The sequence below is a fragment of the Schistocerca serialis genome, chromosome 6 (assembly GCF_023864345.2).
Source record: "Schistocerca serialis cubense isolate TAMUIC-IGC-003099 chromosome 6, iqSchSeri2.2, whole genome shotgun sequence".
NCBI lineage: Eukaryota > Metazoa > Arthropoda > Insecta > Orthoptera > Acrididae > Schistocerca > Schistocerca serialis.
Window position 1 is genome coordinate 380486373 of NC_064643.1, and position 14588 is coordinate 380500960.

At 46.8% G+C, this 14588-nt stretch overlaps 1 protein-coding gene across 3 annotated transcripts in view; it reads left to right on the forward strand.

Moving 5' to 3' along the window:
* Positions 1-14588, forward strand: part of LOC126484137 (uncharacterized) — a 375463-nt gene that overhangs the window by 329503 nt on the left and 31372 nt on the right. For all 3 annotated transcript variants that reach the window (XM_050107520.1, XM_050107518.1, XM_050107519.1), the window contains exon 6: positions 1244-1458. In XM_050107520.1, coding sequence (XP_049963477.1) covers positions 1244-1458 — 215 coding nt within the window. The remainder of the gene's footprint in view (positions 1-1243; positions 1459-14588) is intronic.

Genomic DNA, 14588 nt, shown 5'->3' on the forward strand with positions numbered 1-14588 from the left:
CTTGTGTTAACTGGATTCATTCCATCGTTTTCTAAGCCCATCTGTCCCCACGCAAAGGGTGAACGTACTCACATCATATGAATTATTTTGGTTCGATTGTATCCATTACTGTGGTATGTCTTCATTTTTAATTTTATTCCATAGTGCCAAGTTACAGTAACACCTCCAAAACTCCATTTACATTGACAAAATGTTCCTCTTAATTCTTCTATTTCACATGTTTCATCTACATACAGCACTACATTTTCTACATTGGATTTGGATACCCTAATCTTCGTTTCTGATCAAATCAGTTTGATCCATGAAGTTATATTTAATATTTCATTAATAGTCTACCTTCGCCAATGTGGTTCTGTTTCTTTTTTCATGGACACATCTTTGCTAATAATGACTCCCAAATAATTATTGATAATTAAAGTTTGTAACCCTTAAGTAGCAAATACTAGATTAAGAATATTCACAATGTGAAACTGGCTGTAAATGAAAGCCTTCTCAATGAGATTATTGGTAAAAAATTTCGAATGTGCTGGTGTAGATAAATTAGACGTGCACTACAGTGACGATAGGTCATGCAAGCCTTAAGACGCAGTACACGTGCTCCAAACCGTGATTAGATGTACAATGACTAACGAACACTAGAAATACCCCAACAATAATTCTTCTCTCAAAGTCAACAATTTTCGAAACCTTATTTATCTAATGGAGCACGTAATTAGTTTTGAAAGAATGAAATGAGACTCTTAAATTTTCACTATCTTCTAATTGTATTGCGTTTCCCTCCATTCTTAGAGTTACTGCTCAAATAATACGTGCACATCTGAGCGTCATGAAGTAATGGCAAAAGGCCATTATAGAAACAAAAACTGAAACACATCTGCTATAATGTGAAATCTTTTTTCTCTACATGTGTGTGTTTGCTGGGGTGGGGGGAGGGGAAAGGTAAAACACGGGGCAAACATGTGTTTCTGTAAGCCACAAAATATCATTAACTGGAGACATATCATTTGAAGCTGCGTCTTTACATGAGCCTCGGACACAAATACCACTCGACTAGCTCTAAGGGATGTTTCCTGTATCTTCAAACTAATTATAATGCAGTCTGTTTTGGATTTGATGTGATAAGCTGAAGAAGTCCGTTGCATAACATGGGCATGCTGTGGCCGACTACGTTTGCTATGTGGGAAACCAAACCACCCAATTTACTCATCATCTGTAACATCTGCTGTCTTTGGTTCGTCGTCAGATATCGCAAGTTCAACTTGTTCGGAGAACCTGGTTTCGTGCCGACACCGGAACCTGAGTTTTCCATCTTCGATACGGACTTCGGCGTAAGCTTCGCCATGTTCATCTGCTTCGACATCATGTTCGAGAAGCCTGCGGTAACGCTCGTGAGAGAGCACAACATCTGCGACTTCGCCTTCCCCACTGCGTGGTTCTCTGAGGCGCCCTTCCTTACAGGTACGTCGAAGAAATTAACGTGACTATTGTTTTGAATGTCAATTTTCTATTACAGGGTGTTACAAAAAGGTACGGCCAAACCTTCAGGAAACATGCCTCACACACAAAGAAAGAAAATATGTTATGTGGACATGTGTCGGGAAACGCTTACTTTCCATGTTAGAGCTCATTTTATTACTTCTCTTCAAATCACATTATTCATGGAAAGGAAACACACAGCAACAGAAGGTACCAGCATGAATTCAAACATTTTGTTACAGGAAATGTTCAAAATGTCCTCCGTTAGCGAGGATACATGCATCCACCCTCCGTCGCATGGAATCCCTAATGTGCTGATGCAGCCCCGGAGAATGGCGTATTGTATCACAGCCGTCCACAATACGAGCACGAAGAGTCTCTACATTTGGTACCGGGGTTGCGTAGACAGGGGCTTTCAAATGTCCCCATAAATGAAAGTCAAGAGTGTTGAGGTCAGGAGAGCGTGGAGGCCATGGAATTGGTCCGCCTCTACCAATCCATCGGTCACCGAATCTGTTGTTGAGAAGCGTACGAACACTTCGACTGAAATGTGCAGGAGCTTCATCGTGCATGAACCACATGTTGTGTCGTGCTTGTAAAGGCAGATGTTCTAGCAGCACAGGTAGAGTATCCCGTATGAAATCATGATAACGTGCTCCATTGAGCGTATGTGGAAGAACATGGGGCCCAATCAAGACATCACCAACAATGCCCGCCCAAACGTTCACAGAAAATCTGTGATGATGGCGTGATTGCACAATTGCGTGCGGATTCTCGTCAGCCGACACATGTTGATTGTGAAAATTTACGATTTGATCACGTTGGAATGCAGCCTCATTCGTAAAGAGAACATTTGCACTGAAATGAGGATTGACACATTGTTGGATGAACCATTCGCAGAACTTACCCGTGGAGGCCAATCAGCTGCTGATAGTGCCTGCACACGCTGTACATGGTACGGAAATAACTGGTTCTCCCGTAGCACTCTCCATAAAGTGACGTGGTCAACGTTACCTTGTACAGCAGCAACTTCTCTGACGCTGACATTAGGGTTATCGTCAACTGCATGAAGAACTGCCTCGTCCATTGCAGGTGTCCTCGTCGTTCTAGGTCTTCCCCAGTCGCGAGTCATAGGCTGGAATGTTCCGTGCTCCCTAAGACGTCGATCAATTGCTTCGAACGTTTTGCTGTCGGGACACCTTCGTTCTGGAAATCTGTTTCGATACAAACGTACCGCGCCACGGCTATTGCCCCGTGCTAATCCATACATCAAATGGGCATCTGTCAACTCCGTATTTGTAAAAATTGCACTGACTGCAAAACCACGTTCGTGATGAACACTAAGCCGTTGATGCTACTTACTGATGTGCTTGATGCTAGTAGTGTAGAGCAATGAGTCGCATGTCAACACAAGCGCCGAAGTCAACATTAGCTTCCTTCAATTGGGCCAACTGGCGGTGAATCGAGGAAGTACAGTACATACTGATGAAACTAAAATGAGCTCTAACATGGAAATTAAGCGTTTCCGGACATATGTCCACCTAACATCCTTTCTCTATTTGTGTGTGAGGAATGTTTTCTGAAAGTTTGGCCGTACCTTTTTGTAACACCCTGTATATCCGTATTCTTCGTATCCTCCTGGACTACACGATTTCTTGCAACTTAATTATGTCACATTAGATAATTACGTTAGTAGATAGTCGAACAGTGAAATGATAAAAATATAGGTGGCGTTGAGACACCGTAGGAGGGTTGTGATAATGAAGATTAATAACCCAGAATATCTACATAGTTTAGTGAACTCGAAAAATTCTACTTTGTGATATCACGTAACGCTAAAATTACCAACAAGATCGCTCCACACTGAGGAGCCAGTAATTAAAAGAAATCAAACACGAAAGATTGTGAGATGAAGGGATTGATGTGTGATTTTAACAGACTGCTTAGATGATTAAAACGAGAAAGAATTGTATTTCTTTCTGTACTTTTTACACAAAATAAAACAATATTATAGATCTCAGGGCTGACATGACTGGGCATGGACACAAATGTGTTATTAAGGGGAAGGAAGGAGTAAGATTCATTTCGCCATGATTCGTGATCATTCGTCGCGTGGCTCTGTCGGCGGCAAGCGCTGCGTCGATGAGTCCGCTCGGAGCCATGCGGCGTTAGTTGGCTGTTCTCATTGGCAGTAGCGGCTTTGCAGCAAGGTCCAGGTACAATCTCCGCGTTGTCTCTCCGTTGTGGGCTGCGTGGCCAAAGCAGCGATATCACGGTGTAGGAAGGTGATGTTAGCCATGGATGGAAGACACCCCATGTCCTCTTGTTTCCGCGCTGTCTCACCGACTCCCGTCTACACTCCTCATCCATCTCTCAATCCCACGTTTCCTCGAATTTTTCTCCTCTCGCAATTTGATGTTTCATGGCCACGTCAGTCTGTGTAGGATGGAAATTACCCATCTTGCAGGGGCTGATGTGTGCCTCAGGAATTAGCATCTTTCTCACTATTTCACCTGCATTGGTGGCACATTCTTCTGACGTCTTCCTGCATTCCGGAGTTGTTGTGAGAGCAGCCATACAACATTTCATTGTAGGCGCTAACTCTGCATGAGACCTGGATGGAATCATGTTTGACCTTTGTCTCAGAGTCCGCCGGCGTCCGTGGGTTTATAATGAATGTCATTACTGTCTAGAAAACATCTGTTTATGAACGCTGGCTTCCTTCAGACGCCTCTCTGTGCGAATTCTTCGCGCTTTGCGTATTCCCCTCCCAGTGCCTGTGGATTTCTGGAATTGTCGCCGCATTCCTGCCTTCTAAGGCAGGGAAAATGACTGATGCCTGGCCAGAAGAACTCATATCTTTCGCGCATACATTCTTGACGTTCCATCCTAATGGCTGCAGGGGCCCATCAGTTTTCGGCACGTTCCTCATTCTCCGCCAGGCTCTTCGCAACCTGTCCATTCTTAAGCGAGGTGAGGGAGTGTACTCGGCCACTCCTATGCGGTTGCAGAATGGGTCCATGTCCGTTTCTCGGCACTCAGCACTTGGGGGCCGTCCGGCTTTATTCTGGGCAGATGGCGGTCTGTTTTGGCAAAGAAGGCTCCGGGCAGAGGTATCACAATAGCGTGAAGTCATCAGTTTTTATCCATAAGTACTGCAGACATGTATTCTCTGTTCAGCCGAGTCTTAGCAAAATACCTAGTACTGTGACGATGCGCACTTCTGCTTCTTTGGTTTTCAGGTACTGGGTAGGGGGAAACCATTGTAAGCTTCATGGGAAGCCGTGACATGAATGGAAAGCTACACTGCGTTGCGCGATTTCGGCAAATCACATATTCGGTCTAATTCTTTATGATAATGTAGCTTTTAAGGCAGTAACTGTTAATTCTGAGCGGTACAATGATGTAATTCATGCCTGTATAACAGGAAATAATTATTTATTTACTAACTGCAGGAACCAGTTTCGGCCGGCCGCGGTGGTCTCGCGGTTAAGGCGCTCAGTCCGGAACCGCGCGACTGCTACGGTCGCAGGTTCGAATCCTGCCTCGGGCATGGATGTGTGTGATGTCCTTAGGTTAGTTAGGTTTAAGTAGTTCTAAGTTCTAGGGGACTGATGACCACAGAAGTTAAGTCCCATAGTGCTCAGAGCCATTTTTTTTTTTTTTTTGAACCAGTTTCAGTCTAACCGACCATCTTCAGAACAGGTGTTCTTAAAGATGGGCCACGTATGACAAAAATAATCACCTTAAAAATTAATATACAAGGACTGTAATAACAATAATACAACGATGTGCGTACCACTGATGACGTGTGGAACCATGTGACCGGTAACACAAACGGTTCGATTTCACAAATACGGGGGGACCCAAAGGAAACCGTACTCCAAGGGCGCTGCCACTCGTAGACGTAATGCAGGGTTCTCACGCCAGATAGTGTTAGTAGAGACCTTCGTGAAACAGCTGTGCAGACGGCGTCGTGCAGAGCTGAACGTGCGAGTGTGGTATTGTGTTTCTCTGTTGGCGGGTTACCTCTGCAAAGTCGTGATGGCAAGTTTAGAAGAACAAAGAGTGTGTGTGAAATTTTGTTTCCAGCATAAAAACACTGCAACGGAGATACACCAAAGGCTTCAGGAAGCTTTACAGGAGGACGCTATGAGCCGCACACAGGTTTTGGAGTGGTTTGGGCGCTTTAAGCGTAGTGATATGTGTGTTGAAGACCAAGCTCGTTCTGGACTCCCTTCAGCATCGCGAAATGAGGAGAACTTTGAAAAGGTCCGCCAAAAGATCAACGAGGATCGTCGCCAAACGATCGACCAAATTTCAGCAGAGACAGGAATCTCTTGGAGCTCGTGCTAACGGATTTTGAGTGAGGATTTGCACATGAGACGTGTTGCTACTAAATTTGTCCCGCGCCGTCTCACACAGGAGCAAAATACCATCCGCATGAATGTGCGTGACCCAACGTCTTGAATAAAATCATTACAGAGGATGAGACTTGGTGTTACGGGTATGACCCAGAACCAAGAAAGCGTCAAGCCAGTGGAGTACTCCCAACTCTCCCAGACCAAAAAAAGCAAGGCAAGTGAGGTCAAATGTGAAGACGATCATCATTGTCTTTTTTGATGTTCGTGGAATTGTGCATCGGGAATTCGTACCCCCTGGCCAGACTGTTAACCAGCACTTTTACTTGGATGTTTTTAGGCGTCTGGAAGAGGACGTGAGGAGGAAACGACCGGAACTTTGGCGATCAGGTGATTGGTTTCTGCATCAAGACAATGCTCCAACACACACGGCCTTACGAGTGACCCACTATATGGCATCTCAGAGGTGGTCTGTCGTTCCCCACGCTCCATATTCGCCGGACCTAGCCCCGTGCGACTTTTTCCTATTTCCACGAACGAAAAAAACGCTAAAAGCGGAGCGTTATGACAATGTGGAGGCGGTAAAAACAGCTTCAAAAAGGGCATCGAACAATATCAAACTTGAAGAATTCCAAACATGCTTCCAACAGTGGGACAAGAGGCTTGACAAGTGCGTCGCATGCAATGGAGAGTATTTTGAAGGTGACAGAAGTAATTTTGTAAAAGGTTTCATCAATAAATTTTTTATGACAACAATCCGGTTTCCTTTGGGTCCCCCCTCGTAGCCTCGTAGCATGTATATAAATAAACTGCTCTCCATCCAAAATGTAACACCAAGAAAAAGCGGATGTACCACAGCCAAACTAATTTGGGATATAACACGTTGTACAAAGATCACATGATGGAAAACACATCTCCATGTGAAGAGAAGAAGTTGATGAGGTCTGTTGTGACTTGGCCAGACAGCCAAGCCACCATGAGAGGAAGCCGAAAGGCACGCGTTTAAGCTCACGCAGGCTGGCGTGAGGTCTGGAACATTACAAGGAAATGAGAACTTAGAAAAATGGACGCAGTTGCTGTAATACTTAACTTTAATCCATAATTGTAGAACATCGCTCTTGATTGTACATGCTTCATAAAATAATATCAAATGCTATGGCGCCTTGCTAGGTCATAGCAAATGACGTAGCTGAAGGCTATGCTAACTATCGTCTCGGCAAAGGAGAGCGTAGTTGTCAGTGATCCATCTCTGGCAAAGTCGGCTGTACAACTGGGGCGAGTGCTAGAAAGTCTCTCTAGACCTGCCGTGTGGCGGCGCTCGGTCTGCAATCACTGACAGTGGCGACACGCGGGTCCGACGTATACTAATGGACCGCGGCCGATTTAAAGGCTACCACCTAGCAAGTGTGGTGTCTGGCGGTGACACCACATTCCTCCCCCGCAAATCGGCGAACGGTTGTGTTATAAGGCTTCCGCCCGCCGTGGGGAGGACCCCATGTTGACGTATGCGACGAGGTGGGGAGCCTAACAACAGGCGAGGCTGTGCCACCCGCACCCGGCCATTCGGTCCGAGGGGAGCTAGGAAACGCCTGAAAACATAGTCCAGGTTGCACTCCAACATGCGGTGTATGCGCCCGTAGAGAGACAGGAGGGGCCGAAGGGTCGACCTCCATCGCGTCGGGGTACCCGACGGGCGAAGACGACATCTGGTCTAGAGCGGGCAAGAGGTCCATGTCGAAGGATAGCTGGTCACGGGAAGCGATCGGCGGCGCGTGACCCAGGGAGGCGCTTGGTGGCTGCAGCAAAGCGTCCACTGCGGGCGTCGCCGGCGGGAGAACAGGCGGCGGCGGCGGCGGCGGCGGCGGCGGCGCGTCGCCATGGGGCAAAATGGAAGGCAGCGTCGGTAACACCTGGGGATGAGGCGAGCCAGTAGATGGGTCCCCAGGGCGCTGACCGGACGGCACCGTCGCTGAAAGCAGATGGGGAGCGGCAGAACCCGTGCGACGACAGAGGCGCAGCTGATTGAGATGCCGACGCACCTCACCAGAGGCCCCGAAAACCAGATACATAGCGCAGCCAAGGCAGCGAAGAATGCGCCCTGCGAGCCAACGCCGTGAACCTCGATAGTTGCGATAGTATACAACGTCGCCTGGAGCAAAAGCAGGCGGCTGCCGCTGCACACGATCCTGATGCGGCGGATGTAGCAAAGACATCAAGGTTCGATGAGGACGACCATGGAGCAACTCAGCCGGCGAGCGACCATCTCGGGGCTGAGAGCGATACGAAGACAAAAAGAGCAACAATGCGTCCTCCCGAGAATGCGACGCTTTCAACTTCAACATCTGGGACTTGAAAGTCTGGACCAATCGTTCCGCGGCACCGTTTGACTGAGGCGAAAACGGCGCGGATGTCAGATGTTGAATACCATTGGCCGTGCAGAATGACAAATTCTGCGGACATGAATTGTGGGCCATTGTCGGAAACAATAGTCTGTGGAAGACCTTCTATGCAAAAGATAGCAGATAACGCTTGGATGGTGGCAGATGACTTCGTGGAAGACATCCGTACAATAAAAGGAAAATTACTGAATGAATCGACCACAACCAACCATCGAGCATTCCAGAATGGACCAGCAAAATCAATGTGCAAGCGTTGCCAAGGGGAAGCGGCTTGTGGCCATGGAAAGAATTTCCGCGGTGGTGCGGATTGTTGTTCGGCACACGCCATGCAAGAAGAGCACATATTCGTAATCGGAGCATCGATTCCGAACCAAGTACAGTGCTGACGAGCAAGTTATTTCGTTCGCACTATACCCCAATGTCCTTGGTGGAGAAGCCGTAAGACAGAGGACTGTAACGAACGTTGGACCACGTTCCGGGATTGATCATTGTCAGAACGCAACAGCAAAACACCACGTCGTACAAAAAGTCTCTCCTTGTGAGCAAAATATCGGCGAACCAACGGATCCTCGATCCGTGACCTTGACAAGGGCCATTGCGTAGCAACAAAACGCAAAACCGTAGCAAGGACAGGGTCAGCAGCTGTGGCTGTAGCTACCCGAGGAAAATCAATCGGAAACGATTCGACCACGTCATCGGTTTCCATATCAACGAACATGCAAGCAAGTTCGGAAGAATCGAATGCTCTATCCTCAGCAACAGGCAAACGAGACAACGCATCAGCGTTTCCGTGCTTAGCAGTGGACCGACACAAGATATCGTAGCAGTACTGCAAGAGGAAAATTGACCAGCGAATAAATTTCTGCGCTATACGTGGAGGTACAGGCTTGTTCGGATGAAACAGCGATGTCAAAGGTTTGTGGTCTGTGATGATGGTAAAGTGACGACCATACAAGAAATCATGAAACTTAGGAACACCAAACACGAGAGCCAAAGCTTCCTTCTCTATCTGTGAATAATGTCTCTGCGCAGACGAGAGCAATTTGGACGCGAAGGCAATAGGGCGATCATGCGATCCATCTTTGTGCGCAAGCACAGCACCGATCCCGAAATCCGATGCATCTACCATCAACAAAAGGGGTTTCTGGGGATCGAATGGCGTAAGGCAAGTATTTGAAAGCAACGCCGACTTCAACTGGCGAAAGGCGCGTTCGCATTCCGTCGTCCAGACAAACGGAACACCTTTACGGCGTAAGCGATGAAGCGGAGCTGAAATGGAAGAGGCATTGGGAACATAGCGATGATAATAATTAATTTTTCCCAACACACTCTGTATCTGCTACAAATTCTGCGGCGAAGGCAAGTCCTGTATGGCACGGAGGTGCTCTGGACTCGGATGTATTCCTTGTGCATTGATTACATGTCCCGAATATGGTAAGTCACGAGAAAAAAACACACATTTGTCCTTCCGCAAGCGAAGACCCTTTGTCGCAAGACCTGAAATAATGTTCTGAGATTGGCTAAATGTTCTTCTTCCGTCTTTCCGGAGATCACAATATCGTCCAGATAGTTTGCTTCAGTAGGGACCGACGCACAAACTGTTTGCAGATATTGCTGAAACAATGCAGGGGCGGATGCACACCCGAATGGCAGTCTTTTGAATTGATACAAACCAAGATGCGTGTTAACCACCAAAACGCGATGGGATTCGTCGTCCACTGGTATTTGCAAGTACGCATCTGCTAGGTCCAACTTCGAAAAATGTATACCCGGGAACAGTTTGTCAAAAAGATCTTCCGGGCGGGGTAAAGGAAAAGTTGCAATCACTAGTTGTGGATTCACTGTGGCCTTGAAGTCCACACAAAGTCTCAATTTTCCGGAAGGTTTTGGCAAAATTACTAAGGGTGATGCCCAGAGAGAAGCCTGCACACATTCAATCACACCTTGTGATTCTAAATCGCTTAATGTTCTTGCGACCTCATCACTCAATGCGTGAGGAACATTGCGCGCTCTGAAAAATTTCGGTTGCACGTTTACTTTCAGTTCCAAATGTGCTTCATAGGTCTTAGCGCAACCAAGGCCCGGCGAACACTGGCTGAAGGCACAGTCTGATTCACTGATAGTACCTGATTTACTCTGGACATAAAATGACACAAGTTTTGTTTGTCCCTTGTATGTTGCAAGAGGGCTGCATTGTCCTAACATAGGGATATTCTGACCGGAATAGCTATTTAACTTAACATTTGCAGCACACAATGGAGGTGTGCCCAGTTGTTTGTACGTGTCTTTATTGATCAATGAAACAGCAGCTCTGGTATCGAGCTGGAATGGTATCACGGTGCCATGAATGTCCAAATCTACAAAAAGTTTATTGTCCTGCTGACGACAAGAGCGACTGTCTCGTGCATCGTGAACTGACACTGGTACAGAATCACAAGCGACCTGACGGGATTTCCGTCGATTTCGACACACACTATTTGTGGGACGAACATAGTCACTGTTAGAGAGAGTGGCACTGGGCGGAGTGGAATGAACTACATGAATGTCCATGGGCGAAGGTTCATGAGCCTGAGTATTCTTGGTTCGATTCCGATTCCGGCGTGAAGCAAAGGGCCTGGAATGGTTGTGAGTGTCCGTTCTGAGCTTTTTCTGGCAAACACTCTGAACATGTCCTTTTTTATTACAGAAAAAGCAAATAGCTAGGCGTGACGGGCAATTCTCACGCGAATGTCTAGTAGCACACTGCGGGCATGATTTTGGCACTGCATTTGCGTGCTGGCGCGGCACACGCGGCTGCGCGGATGGGCGCGAGGGCTGTTTACTGTTCCATGCAGCTCGCCCGGCGGGCCGGTTAACGTGACACACGGCTGGCGAAGTTGCAAATGATTCCTGAGCAAAGTCAAGTGTGCCGTGCCTATCCAATATGTCCATCACTTGTTGAAGGGAGGGATTGACGAGTTTCAAAATCTGTTCCCTTATACGAACATCAGAAACGTTCTGTGCAATTGCATCACGCACCATAGTACTGAATAAGGGAGGCCACATTCACACTCAAAAGCACAATCCCTAGTAAGGCCTTGGAAAGTTGCAACCAACTCCCGATTAGTTTGACCGGCCGTACGTTTTGTACGAAAGAACGTATACCTTTTTGCAACCACATTGACTGATTCTTTGAAATATGCATCTAATGCCGACAAAATTTCGTCGTAGGATAGAGTTGCTACGTCGTGTCGGGGAAATAATTTCACTATCACTCGGTACGTGTGCACCCCGACGGATGCTAACAAAAAAGGCTGCCGCTCGTTACCTTGAATTCTGTAGGCGGCGAGATGGAATCCAAATTGGCGTGACCACTCCGTCCAGCTTTCCAGTGCCGCATCAAAAGGACGAAAAGGTGGTGCAACTGCATGTTGTGGCTGCGGTAGCGGTGGAGCGGCGGCTGCCGCATCGTTTTGCATTGCACGTTGACCCTGGACGAGCTGTCCAAGGGCATCCAATAAGGCCTGCGTCTGCTGATTCTGCAAGCGATAAAATTCGGACAGTACATCTGGAGATTGTCGCGAAGCCATGACACAAGTAATTTAGGCAAGATCAATTGGTACAAACGCGCTTTATCTCGTCGCCAAAAATGTTGTGACTTGGCCAGACAGCCAAGTCACTATGAGAGGAAGCCGAAAGGCACGCGTTTAAGCTCACGCAGGCTGGCGTGAGGTCTGGAACATTACAAGGAAATGAGAACTTAGAAAAACGGACGCAGTTGCTGTAATACTTAACTTTCATCCATAATTGTAGAACATCACTCTTGATTGTACATGCTTCATAAAATAATATCAAATGCTATGGCGCCTTGCTAGGTCGTAGCAAATGACGTAGCTGAAGTCTATGCTAACTGTCGTCTCGGCAAATGAGAGCGTAGTTGTCAGTGATCCATCTCTGGCAAAGTCGGCTGTACAACTGGGGCGAGTGCTAGTAAGTCTCTCTAGACCTGCTGTGTGGCGGCGCTCGGTCTGCAATCACTGACAGTGGCGACACGCGGGTCCGACGTATACTAATGGACCGCGGCCGATTTAAAGGCTACCACCTAGCAAGTGTGGTGTCTGGCGGTGACACCACAAGGTCAGTATTGAGTGTTCCTGCCAGTGCTGCCTATAGACGCTGCTAAACGCCTTCCATCGAATCAAACAGGCTCTGGATGTGTTTTCGGGGTATAGCAGTCCATACTGCTTCCACATATTGCGAATGTTGATCGTAGAACTAGGTGGTACATCCCAGGCCATTCGTTCCGCAGTCGTGGTCTAGACGTTTTCTACAGGCGACATATCGGAAGAACAGGGAGGCAAAGGCAGCAAAGCAAATCGCTGGCCGACGAAGAAGTTTTGAACATTACGTGCAACGTGAGGTCACGTATTGTCCTGCTGCAATGTCGTCGTCGGCAAGCTCCGAACGTAGTGTAGGAGTAATCCATCGAACTACGGACCTATATCATTGACGTCGGTTAGCAGTAGGGTTTTGGAGCATATACTGTATTCAAACATTATGAATCACCTCGAAGGGAACGATCTATTGATACGTAATCAGCATGGTTTCAGAAAACATCGTTCTTGTGCAACGCAACTAGGTCTTTATTCGCGCGAAGTAATGGCAGCTATCGACAGGGGATCTCAAGTTGATTCCGTATTTCTAGATTTCCAGAAAGCTTTTGACACCGTTCCTCACAAGCGACTTCTAATCAAGCTGCGGGCCTATGGGGTATCGTCTCAGTTGTGCGACTGGATTCGTGATTTCCTGTCAGGAAGGTCGCAGTTCGTAGTAATAGACGGCAAATCATCGAGTAAAACTGAAGTAATATCAGGTGTTCCCCAGGGAAGCGTCCTGGGATCTCTGCTGTTCCTGATCTATATAAATGGCCTGGGTGAAATCTGAGCAGTTCCCTTAGGTTGTTGGCAGATGATGCTGTAATTTACCGTCTAGTAAGGTCATCCGAAGACCAGTATCAGTTGCAAAGCGATTTAGAAAAGATTGCCGTATAGTGTGGCAGCTGGCAGTTGACGCTAAATAACGAAAAGTGTGAGATGATCCACATGAGTTCCAAAAAAATCCGTTGGAATTCGATTACTCGATAAATAGTACAATTCTCAAGGCTGTCAATTCAACTAAGTACCTGGGTGTAAAAATTACGAACAACTTCAGTTGAAAAGACCACATAGATAACATCGTGGCGAAGGCGAGCCAAAGGTTGCGTTTCATTGGCAGGACACTTAGAAGATGCAACAAGTCCACTAAAGAGACAGCTTACACTACACTCGTTCGTCCTCTGTTAGAATATTGCTGCGCGGTGTGGGATCCTTGCAAGGTGGGATTGACGGAGACACCGAAAGGGTGCAAAAAAGGGCAGCTCGTTTTGTATTATCACGTAATAGGGGAGAGAGTTTGGCAGATATGATACGCGAGTTAGGATGGAAGTCATTAAAGCAAAGACGTTTCTCGTCGCGAGGAGATCTATTTACGAAATTTCAGTCACCAACTTTCTCTTCCGAATGCGAAAATATTTTGTTGAGCCCAACCTACATAGGGAGGAATCATCAACAAAATAAAATAAGAGAAATCGGAGCTCGAACAGAAAGGTTTAGGTGTTCGTTTTTCCCGCACGCTGTTCGGGAGTGGAATGGTAGAGAGATAGTATGATTGTGGTTCGATGAACCTTCTGCCAAACACTTAAATGTGAATTGCAGAGTATTCATGTAGATGTAGATGGTTCAGTCCGACATGATTACCGATTTCTGACGGGAAAGGCGCAATTCCTATAGGCAACTATTCTTCCTCTGTCGAACTCCGAAACGTGCTCGAAAGACACTCTCTGTCTTCTACGAGGCATACTGAAGAAGGTTACGCAAAATAGCCGCACGAAAGAACAATTCCAAAAGTCCACACGGGCCCTCTATTCCCACTTCACACAGCGCCTGCAGATGGCGCTTCTGGTGCCTGTGACATGCGTCTACACCGAAATGCTAATCATGTGCATCTCTTGTCACCGCGAACGCATGCTGTAAATTTTACCTGATTTGAATGCTTCCCTCAGGAGGTTGCATTTTTGTGGCAAACAGTGTAGAAAAACGTCATACCGTACATGCAAACATAACACAAAGCATTTAAAATCCCCAAATGCATTTAAAAACGTTTTAAAAACTTGAAAGGCTGATAACAGTCGCCAGAAGATAGAAAATACCGTCCTCGTTTGTGCACTTCACGAACTATTTGATCGTAAACACGCTGTCAGAGTGCCTAGAATTAATGATACATGCAGACAAGGAAAGATTACAAGGGCTCCAAACGTCTTAAACTGCATACACAT